At 40.8% G+C, this 12038-nt stretch overlaps 1 protein-coding gene across 5 annotated transcripts in view; it reads right to left on the bottom strand.

Annotated features, from left to right (window-relative positions):
* The window catches only part of LOC140718840 (multiple C2 and transmembrane domain-containing protein 2-like), a 431322-nt gene that overhangs the window by 76645 nt on the left and 342639 nt on the right, over positions 1-12038 (bottom strand). For all 5 annotated transcript variants that reach the window (XM_073033051.1, XM_073033048.1, XM_073033050.1 and 2 more), the window contains 2 exons: positions 6840-6959; positions 407-454 (listed from right to left, as the gene is read on the bottom strand). In XM_073033051.1, the coding sequence (XP_072889152.1) occupies positions 407-454; positions 6840-6959 (168 nt within the window). The remainder of the gene's footprint in view (positions 1-406; positions 455-6839; positions 6960-12038) is intronic.

The raw sequence follows: 12038 nt of genomic DNA, 5'->3' as shown, positions 1-12038 counted from the left end.
CAGACTTCTAATAACACGAGGGTGTGAAATATTGAAAGAATTTTGTAACACTTTCAGATAACTGTACAAATTAACATTTTAAAAACTTGCTAAAAGAGATCCAAACTCTCCAATTAGGATAGGTTTTAGTTGAAAAGATAAGATTTTGAAATGCTTGAAATATTAAACAAAGTGCTGCTTTAAGTATATTGAATGCACCAGCCAAGTTTATTTTAATATACTTAAGCCAAGACTTGCTTGTTGCCAAACACTTCATTCCAATCCTTTGAGAACTATGTAGTGCACAACGAGAATTGGCAGAGGGACAGAGAAAAGTCAGAGCAATGGCTTTTCAACTCATAAAATATAAATGTTTCAACCATAAATTAAGATTTTCTTGAGAAAAGTTAGACAAGTTGACCATTACCTTCTCGTCATCCTCATCATCATCGTCAACATCCACATCTTCATCTTCCTAACAAGGAAAAAAACAGAAATCTTGTCATTTTAAATGCATTTATTTTCCTACATTGGCAAAGCATGTTTAATTCTGGGCTATTGCCCATCTGATACAAATCTCAAATGGGGTGGATTGGGATCAGGTCAGAGGTTAAACTGATTAAATTCCAAAGTCCATCCATAACTTGCTGACAAAGGAAGGTTGAGAGAAGGAGGTCAACACTCTCCCAGGAAGTATGCTGTCTCTTTAGATGTTTGCCGTCTTGGATTCAACTTGCTTTGCAGAGTTAATATTCGCCAACCAATATCATGCCACTTGGGAAACCCTTCAGCTGAAAACAGGCGAGGTTAGCCTCAGGTGAAGATAAACATTTTTCCAGCACTGCTTGAGGACCTGGAGATTACCTCTCTGCCTTTGGTTAGACAAATCCTGGCTGTATGCTCAGATGCCTTATAGGCAACTTCCGACTTCTTAGCCAGAGGTTCTGGCCTGCCCTGTGGTTCCTCCAACCCATCCAGAAGCCACATCTGGAGTGTACTCCAGGCAGGAATTAAATGGCAAAACAACACTCCTCAATGCAGCTTAAACCACAAGGCATGCAGGGTAGCCCAGAATTCCAGAGATCCCAACTAAAAGCGCCACCCCTGCCAACATCGAACAAAATAGGAGGCAAACAAGAGAGAATCTGCAGATATTGGAAATCCAAGCCACCACACACAGGATGCTTGGACGAAGTCAGCAGGCCAGGCAACATCCACAGAAAAGAGTAAACAGTCGATGTTTCAGGCCAAATCCCTTCAGCGGGGTGATTTAGTAGCGGCAGGTAGGTTTAGTGCTTCACAGGTACAGCTTGAGTGAAATTCCGCTACAATACTGATTCCCAATGCAGGGAGTAGCCACGAGAGTTGTTCAAGAGCTCCAGTTCCCTCCCACATCTCAAAGACATGCAGGCTGGTTGCTTAAATGGCCACTCTAAATTGCCTCTACTGTGTAGGCGAATGGTGGGGAGGGGGGTAATTGATGTCTATACAGGGAGAATAAAATAGGGTAAGTGTACAATTATCATAGATTGGTGCTTAGCAGTTACTGTGGATTCAGTGGTCAAAAGACCTTTTTCTAAAATTCAATGATAAAAAAACAACTAAATGATAAATGACCTGATGTGTCCGTGACAATGTGAGGTATGTCTCAGTTTCTTATAAACTGCCATAAGACAGCAAATTAATTGCATGTGACATTCACATTCTCAGTAAACCTGCCAGGGTATTACCAATTGGTTCTTCTCCAGCACTCTTGCTTAAATTGTTTTTAATTCCACGATATGCCATGATTGATACTGGAGGCAATTTGTGGTTGTATAGAAATGAAAGGACATGAAGGTGTACAAGCAGGAAGGTGTTGTTCAGCCTATCAAGTCTGCCCTATGATTAAGTAAGTTCATAGTCAAGTATCGACAAATCAGGGGTTCCCAAACTGGAGTCCATGGACCCCTTGGTTAATGGTAGTTTGGGCATCCCTGTTCTACATCAACTCCACTTTCCCAAGACACTTTATTTTCTTTGCATCATAAAATCTGGCATCCTTACAAATATTTACACAGAGCATCTACTGTCCTCTGGGACAGAGAACGTGAATAACTGAGAGTCCATTGAATTATTGGGCTTTTCTTTATTTAACTCCAAATCCTGAGACACTCCCTGATTTTGATTGTGAAATAACCAAAGGAAGCAAGCCTTTAGTAACCACTTGGTCAAGATTTTCAAAGGCTCCTATGTTTCAGTGAGGTCAGGTCATTTCTCACCTTCCTTATCTTCATAAAATATAAGCACATCCTCCTCAATCTTTTCTCACTGAAAAGACCTCTTACCCTTTTCTGGTATATTGTTCCTTCAGGGAGCCCAGAACTATGCACTATGCTCCAAGTATGATTTCACCTGATGGCCCCCACCCCCGACAGAGCACTGCTTGCTGCTATAAATATATATATATTTTGGGCTAAAATAATTTTGTCAGTAGGAAACATAAAAGAGAATGGGAATTTTCTGTTCCTGTGATGGGTGGAAATGTTCTCCTACCATTTTCATATCCTATTAACCTGCCCCTACATCTGGAGAGGAATCCTGCAGTCCTGTAATACTTGTAGCTGATCATGTTTCCCTATAATGAGCTCACAAAAAAAGGTCCATCTGCTCACTAGATGTCCAATCGATTGAAGTTCAATTTCTAGGTGATACAGAGTAGATAATATTGGGATGAGTGGTAAATATATAAATAATATTGTACCACCAAGAGCAAAGAAACCTCTCTACTCTAGGAAAGAAACAGGGGAAGCCAATTTCCTTGGATGCAACTAGAAAAGTTGGAATCTGGAACAAAAAGTAAACTGCTGTAAGAACCCAGCAAGTCAACAGGCAACTGTGAAAGCAAATGGATGGCTGATGTTTCAGGCCGAGTCTCTGTATCAAGACTTACTGGGAAGGCACAAGGTGAACTCCGGCAACTCTCAGGAGGAACCACATAGACAACGTTGCTTGGGAAAAGTCTGATGTCCTTTCGAGTTTGAGCTACCAAAGCATTCAGCCCGTCCCTCAGAACCACCGGAAACTTTTACAATCTTTGTAACTACCACTTCCCAACTAGACACATCCTTCATTAGCAAAATAAACTCTCATATTTATATGTTAGAGACCTCTCAAGTCTGTCATACCACTGCCCAGCTTGGTCTGATAGTTCAACAGGTCTACAACCCGTCCAATTCCTGTTCCCATCAGGCAAATGATTTTCAAACCTTTCATTTTGTTTCTGCTTGGGAATTATCAGATGTTACTGCCGATGATTTGCTCTTTAGTTAATGAACTTGAATGCAGCTCTTAAATCATTTAAGGAATCCCTCATATTCGTCAATTCCATAACAGAGTCTTTGCTCTCTCGGTCACAGACCACCCACTGAGGTCTGTTACACTGACCATGGATCACAGTACATGTCGGTCTGGATTTAAGATTTAGAATTCGAACATTTAATCACCAAATAATGGGAGTGGATTGCTGGAATGACAACTCATGCGACCACACTTCTGGATTCATGGCCCCATTCCCAACACCACTGGGAACAGAGAGGAGGTAGCTCTAAATCCCATTGGAATTCTGTGTGGTACGTGACTTAACTCCCTCAGGATGCAAGTGTTAGCACACGTTGCAATTGCCAGGCCTTCAAACCTAATAACAGGAAAAGCAAAAGCTACATAATGGAAAAGAGTGGAGCTGTTGGGAGGCAAGGGTTGGGAATTTAGGAGAACTGATCAGTACATTCACCAAGACAATCACTTCTCTGTAAGCACTGCCTAAGAAACCATGAGTGATTTAAATCCACAAAGGCCTGAAGTAACTAAATTCTCCTGAGACTGAACTGGCTGGTACTCTTTTCTCTAGAAAAGAAAAAGCTGAGAGTTGACCTGATTGAGGTCTTTAAAATTATAAATGGGTTCAATGAGGCAGCTGCAACGACGTTGTTTCTGCTTGCGGGGAGCCCAAAACAAGAGATCATAAATATAAGGTGCACGCTAATAGATAGGCAATTCAGAAGAATGGTTCTTTCTCAGAGAGGAATCTGTAGAGTTAACTTCATTGCAAGGAAGATTTGAGTTGAATTACATGGACTGATTCAAGGGAAAGGCAGTTAAACATAAAGGGAAAAAGTAATAGATTGATTTGTTAATAGGGTTAGATGAAGTGTATAGAGCACAAGTGGATACACATACCAGTAGGACTAAAGACCCCTCATTTTGGTCAATATATTCCATTCATTTCAGGGTAGTATATAACTTGGAGATATTGAATAGAGTTACAGTAACACTCTAATAATCTGGAACACTTGAGATCCTGGAGTGGTCAATTTTTCAGACTCTTGGGCGCTTCAAGTGAGCTTTTTATGATGTTACACAGTAATATAATAAATTCCCCATGGAAATTATTAAGTTTTAGAGGAGTGCAGGAAACCGGGATTTGGTGGGTCTAGAGTGGGTCGGGTTCCCGAACCGTTTTAGAATGGACCCTTACTAGTAACTGAGGGGTCTTTGCATCCAAAGTTGGAAACCCCTGGTCTAGAGGGAATGCGGGGATTGGTGGGATGCAAAGGAATATGGAGACCAGTGAGTCTTGGGCAAGTGTGGGGCCTAATCAGTCTAGGAAGAACAGCGACTCATTAACCTGATGAGCCAAATGCCAAGTCATTGGGTTCTGAGTAGCTGGACAGCAGCTTATCCGAGTTGCACAAACGAAATGCTGGAGGAACTCAGCATGTCAGGCTACATCTATGGAAATGAATAAACAGTTAACACTTTGGACCAAGACCCTTCTTCTGGACTAGAAAGGAAAGGGGGCGATGCCAGAATAAAAAGGTGGAGGGTAGGGAAGGAAGATACCTCGAAGTGATAGGTGAAGCCAGGAGGGTGGGAAAGATCAAGGGCAAAAGTGGAAAGAATTTGATAGGAGAGGAGAGTAGACAATGGGAAACAGGGAAGGAGGAAGGGATCCAGGAGGAGGTGATAGAGTTTAACTGCACTAGAGGTAAACGCTATTTTTTAATCACAAGGACTACATAGTGGGCACTAAAAGGTAACACTACCCTAATATGAGCCTAAATATAAATTAAACACACAAATATGTTTTAACTCTCCTTTCCTCGAAGAATGCCAGTATCCCAGCGGCATTAGACCCCCCAAACAAAAATGCCCATCCTGTGGTAAAGAGGGCATTAACAGTCAGGAGCAGAGATGGGTCCTGCTGCCACACAGTATGGTGTATATTCACAGGGCAATGCTTGGTTCTCGATGCCTGGGCTTATACTTTATGCTCATTGAGACCTGTGGCTGAAGAATGGTGGTAAGATCATTGAAACAATGTGTTACTAATACGAAATACTGTCGAGAGAAAGATTTTCAGGAAAGATTCATCAAGTAACTTTACAGTATTTTTCTCTTAATTCCACAACATAATTAAATGGTGACTCATTGCAGTTAAAAACGATTGAGCTTTCCCCGAATTTGCCCCGCCATTTTAATTTCTGGTGCAAAACATCTCAAAGACTTCAATATGGAAAATTATTGCCTTATGCATTATGAGCGGCTCTTAAAGTCATACAGCATAGAGACAGGTTCTTTGGCCAAATTCCATCTCTTTCCCCTCCTCAATGTCACGTCAAAACCCCTTAAAAACCAACAAGTGAATCTTCTCAGAATTTGATTTGTTCAGGGGATGAGCTTTAGATTAAACTTGTGGTAGGAGGGCTTCCTCAGCTATGTCCTCACGTCTTTACCTCGTCTCTCACCACTACTCCATGCAGCGTTGCATTTACTCAACGTTTTACAGAAGAAAAATCAGGGTTTCTGCCCCAGCTCAGATAGGTCGCAGCGCCAGAACAGAATCATCACCAAGTGATATTCCAGCCTTTGTCTGTTGCCTCTCCTTTACAATTATGGTCAGGGGTGCTTGAAGTCAGCTTGTTCACAGTAACATGCTGCTCCAGGAGGCAGGGATTGCTCAGTGACACAAGAGAGTGCAAATGCTGGAATTTGGTCACACGGAAAAAGAGTCATCTATTCAGTAGATGTCAAATCCACTAAACATCATCCTCATATGAGGAGGGAAGTGAGAGAAACCCACTTCCCTGAAACCGAGACTGGTTGGCCAGTAGAATGGAACCATTAGACGCTGCAGATACTGGGATATGGAGCACAAGGAAAGCTAGCTGCATGAGGACCACAGCAGATCAGGTAACATCTGTACATGGAATGGGCAGATGACACTTTGAGGTTGCGTCCCTTCACCTCAACTAGATTGCTTGGTTATGGTCAAAACAACATCTTATAAGGAAGAGGCCAACAAAATGTTCGCACTGGGTGGGTGCAGTAGGCAAACCAGTTAATATCTTGGCAGGAAGAGAGAAGAGAAAATATATAATGCACACTGCATAAGTATCCACACAGCCGTAAATCAAAAGACCTTATTATCCAATGATTTTCTCCAGTCTCTAAAGGAATCTGCAGTAAAGACCAGTGGACCCCCAGTATGAGAATAAGGAGCCATCTTTATCCATGTATGTCATCATTTGGGTTCATCAATCTACAACCAGGTCATCTGTACTCTGCAGGAGTTCAAAACAGTCATCCGCAATATATTTCAAAAGGTCTGCTAACAAGGGGCCAAGTGCAGAAGAAAGCAGTAATATTAAGTAAAGTGTGAATGCCTCCCATTTCAAGATAACACCATAATAATATTAAGATAGTATTTCATTCTTTATTAGTTGTGCTCTTCTTATAGGGGACATGCCACTTGCTTTGTGGCTATTTTAGAGAAGATATTCTTCCTCCACTGGAGTGAAAGAGGTTTATTAATAACTCACCATGTACTGCTGACTGACAACCTTTCCTCTGGCGATCTGAATGTAGTTCCAGGCAAAAATCAACAAGAGTGCAAGTGGGAGCATATAGACCTCAAACGTCCAGACAATCACCAAATACAGCTGGAAAAAAGAGAGAGAACTGTCAGTAATGCCTGAGAGAAAATCTAAAGAACATTTAAAAACTCCAGGATATCTTGGAAGAGGGAGGACAGATTTGCTTTTTCAACTGTTAAACACACAAAAAGGTTTAAAAAGACAATACAGAGTGAACACTGAAGCTATTAGCTCTTGAAAGATCACTTCAAGACTTCAGCCATACCGTGAGATGGAAACGCTAATAATCTATCTGTATTGTAAGGAATCACTTCACACAGAAGCAGCCTTGTTTGCCATGTAGTCTGGAATGGTCTCCTACCACCCTGTGGTGGAGAATCCAGAAAACTGGTGTAACACAGAAATAACAACAAGCAAAGAGTGACTATTTGAAAGCAGCGACTATGTCTTCAGTTTTCTGGTAGTGGATGTTCCTGGATACCCTAGGTGTTTCTTTGCCGGGCAGTGACTGTCATTCATTGAGTGGTTGTAATGTACAATACATTACACACCATGTGCTTTGAGGAAGAAAGCAAGCAGATGATCCATTCAAATATCCAGAAGGCCAGTATAAGTTAACCTTCAACAACAATAGGGTAATGAAAGATAAATCATCCTCAAGATACTTGGTATCTTTTGCTCCTTCACCTTACCACTTACAATTGGGGTCCTAGCTTCCTTGGTCCATAGCCTTGGCTTCCACCTTTCTCATCTTCTTAATTGACCTAATTGATTGAGTTGCTATGAGGCTTGTTTCAAGCCTTTTTGGATTGCATTGATGCATCGTGCAGAAATATAACATAATTAAATGCACTATATTAGTGTTACTTTATGATATCATTCTTGAGGAACAAATTGCTTCTATTCAAGTAATACCTCTTGGTCCCAAGGTAACAAAATGATCAAAATGATCTCCTTCCATATTGCGAGAAAGTGCCGCTTGGTGAGAACAACATGGCAGCACCATTAGTCTTAGGGTCACCTCCAGAGATCTGACAGGCAATGTCCTCTAGTTCTAGCCTCGCCTAGCAGTAGAAACAACTTCCCTGCCTCTATCTATTCTTTCATTTTCATAATTTTATGTTTCTATACAGTAACTTTTCATTCTTCTGAAGTCCCGTGAGTATGGTCCCACTCGACTCAAACTTTACTCACAGGCTAACATCATCAACTCTGGAATCCACCCACTGACCCTCCTCTGCACTGTCCCAAGAGCCAGTTTCTTTTCTTGAGTAAGAACAATAGGCAGCACGGTCCTTTTAATTGTTGTAAATCTTTCACAATGTTAAGCAAGGTACGGAAATCCTCTTTCAGACCTGAGTGAGTGCTGGACTGTCCCTAGTGTCACCTTACAGCACTTTCTGAAAAATTACTCGAAATGTCATCCCTCAATATTCCAGTGATTATCCCTCAGTCAACACCATTAAACTAGATTATTTGGTCATTAATATTTGTGTTGTGATGGGAGCATTTTTATTCTTTGTTACTGTGAGGTAACACAGCATGAAGCAATTGATGTCTATTCCCAACTACCCTTGAAAATCCATAGGTGAACCCACAATCCTTCTGGTGATGATGGTTTTGGATACCACAGTGACATAGATGGTAGAGCTACTGCCTCTTAGCTCCAGTGACCTTGATTCAATCCTGGCCCTTTGGACTTTCTTTTTGAAATTTGCACATGGACTCAGCTCCATCAATCTGCCTTTTTCCCCCATAACCCTTAATTCACCTACTATTCAAAAATCTATCTAACTCTGTCAGGTCAGACAACCTCTATGGAGAGAAATAAACAGCATTTTGCACCGAGACACTTCATCAGTCCTGTTTCAGCCCAAAATGTCAACTGCTTATTCCGCTCCACTGGTGATTCAGGACCCGCTGAATTCCTCCAGCAATTTGAGTGCAGAACCTATCAAACATGACATAATTTCAGAGCACAATGTTGTGGCATTCCATGGTCTTTTTTCCAATAAATCCATGGCCCAGAGGTGTAGCCCAATGCACAGAAAACGGCAAGAAAATCACAAAAGCTAATCAGTCATTGATGTGAAATATTTGCTCTGATGACTGGATTATTTGCACCAACAGAGGCTGGAAACCAGTAATTCCAATACCAAAACAAAATATGGAAATGATAAGAAGGAAATCCGAAATGCTAGAAGTGCTCCACAGGAGAAGTTACAAATGTGGGGAGAGATCTGAGGAAAGGCTGTGAACCTAAAATGTTGACTCTGCCTGATGCTACATTGTGGCTGCCTGGCCTACTGAGCATTTCCTGCATGTTCTCCTTTATTATAGCTCCAGCTGTTCACCTTCAAAGCAAAATTTTCAAGTAGCATATAAATAGTGTTGAGATTTCCCAATTGGCAGCAAAACAGGCTGCACATTGCCTTTCAAATGAGCCATTAAAATGAGCCCCTCGCTCTCTCTCTCTCAGGTGGGTAAAGATCACTTAGACCGTGTAAAGTACGGGAGAATTCTCCCTAGTAACCGGGCCAACACTTACTCCCCCACCAGCATCACTTAAATGGATCATCCAGTCATTATCACATCGCTGCTATTCTGAAAATTAGGTTTCATATTACAGTACCTCAAAAGAATGTCATTGCTGTGAAGTGCTTGGGAGGTCCAAAATGAATATATATACAAGTAGTTTGGCATTGATAACATCTCAAGGTTTTTGAATACAAATTAAGCTCCATTGTGCTTTTGGCAAATTCCTTGGCCAGACATATTATTCAGACCTTTTGATAATGCAACACAAAATTCTTATTCAAATTAATGCTATTTACATTTTTTAGATAGTCTACTCTCCATCAAGACAAGAAATTGGACAAGAAATCTAAGGGAGGAAGGAGGGGGCTTCAGGGCTTCAATATTTCTATCATTCATTGTATGGGGTTTCTTGTTTTGTGGATGCCTGTGAAGAGTATGAATTTGGTATTGTATACTGTAGTTTCTCTGATATTAAATGAACCTTTGAAATGAGGTTCATGTTTTATTTTCAATAAAGATTAAATATTTACCAGCTTAAAATACACGTGGAAACTTACTTTTTCCCCATTTGTGATGCATGTCCTTTCTCAGGATATTTTTATGCAACACTGCCTCAGAACACATATCAGGTAATTATTTTATGAAGCTATTCAAGTACACACTTGCAACATAGGAAAGATGTAACTAATACCTTGTTTAGAGCAGCAAATGGTCCATATATTATGGCTAAAGACTCAGCAATAAAAACACTTATTAAATGTAACTATCGTCATGTAAGCTCATGCAGAAAAAATTGCCTTAAAATAAAGTGTAAAGATCCAATAACTTTGTATCAGGGGAATAATTGAACAAAACCAGTCCAGGTCAAATAAAATGCAAATCCTTTTCTAACGTAGTGAGAACACCATTATACAGCTTGATAAACTAAACAAATTGGAGCAAAAGGACATTCTTAGAGAGGTTTTACTAAATACGACAGGCACAGGAGAGAGGAACCTTAATTGGGTAACTACACAATGCATTTTATGGACTAAGGCAGAAATAATTGACAAGAGTTCTACCTGCTACTAATCCATGCATATAGCATAGGAGGCAACAACAGCTTATCAGTAGCATATCCCTGATGAGCCCACTAATTCATTCCATTTCTTTTCTTTTTGCACAAAACCTTGCAAGAATTTTCTTTATCTACTGCAATTAATCTTTGGACTGTTTGAGTGCATCTTGGTGTAACTTTCACCCCAATCCTCAAGGCATGAACAATTAGATCAAAGGAATATCTAAGTCCCTAGCTGGATCAGTGAAATGACCATCTCTCATCCATAATTTACCCATTGCTCCTGAGACACTGGTAGGTGCCTCCTGATTAGAGCCAGCTTCAATCCCAATCAGAACTATCCTTGTGTCACCCACACCTGTGCCTTTTCTGAGGGCATCCTTGATCATAAATCTACCTGAACAAGGAATTGCCTGCGGAATACAGCCAAGTATAACCACGTAATGTTGTGCCTTAGACTAAGTCTGTCTGCACTGGCTAAGCATTAAGCCAAGGTCAAGGTGTTACTTCTAGGGTAATGTGCACAAAATGCAGGTGAAACTCAGCAGGCCGGGCATTATCTATGGAAAAGAGTAAATAGTTGTCGTTTTGGGCCAAGATACTTCTTCAAGACTTCAGACTGAAGGGTCTCAGGCCAAAATGTCGACTGTTTACTCTTTTCCATAGGTTCTGCCTGGCCTGTTCTTCCCACATTTTGTGTGCGTTGCGTTGGATTTCCAGCATGTGCAGATTTTCTCTTGTTTGTGATTCTGCTACTTCTGGAACTGTTTTCTTAGTTTCTTGATCATAAAGTAGGTAGATATGTTTCAGTTGGCAGGAGCTGGAGTTTTAAATCCAAAGATTGGTGGTTCAAGTCCTGTTCCAGAGATATCAGCACATAATCAATGCTGATATTCTTGTTGAGAATTGAGAAAGTTGATCAGTGTCTAGAGGGATGAGATTTTTAAACGTATCCCCAGATGGATGCCTTGAACCTTCTAGAAGATGAGTGTGGAATTTCCCTCAGTCGTCTCGGCCAATATACCCATTCTTCAGAATCAGAATCAGGTTTAATATCACTGGCATATGTTGAAATTTGTTGTTTTGCGGCAGCAATACAGTGCAATATATAACAAGCAAACTACATATTACAATAAGAAATATATTTTTAAAAGTTAAATTAAATAAGTAGTGCACAAATAGAGCAGGAGACAAGAAGTGGTCTGTTCATACGAGACAGCGATGTAACCAGTTAGAATGCTCTCCACAGTACATCTGTAGAAATTTGCTACAGTACCTACATAACGAGAAGTCATATACACATCACCATGTTGCTGCTTGTGGGAGCTTGCTATGTGCAGAGTGGTTGCTGTATCTCCTGTGTAACACTGTTGATTGCATGTAAATGATGGAAGGGGCAAATTTTTATCCAAGCTGCAGGGGCAATGGAGGTTGTAGAAGGGATAATGAGAGGGAGAAAAGGAACCCACTCAAGGGAATTAATTGCAGGTATACACCCTACCTGCTGATTTCAGTGGGTTAAAATTGGGTCAGAAGGTCTGCAGATGCTG

The sequence above is a fragment of the Hemitrygon akajei genome, chromosome 30, assembly GCF_048418815.1.
Source record: "Hemitrygon akajei chromosome 30, sHemAka1.3, whole genome shotgun sequence".
Lineage (NCBI taxonomy): Eukaryota > Metazoa > Chordata > Chondrichthyes > Myliobatiformes > Dasyatidae > Hemitrygon > Hemitrygon akajei.
The sequence above is the reverse complement of the archived record's forward strand: the minus strand, read 5'-3'. Positions and strand labels throughout refer to the sequence as shown.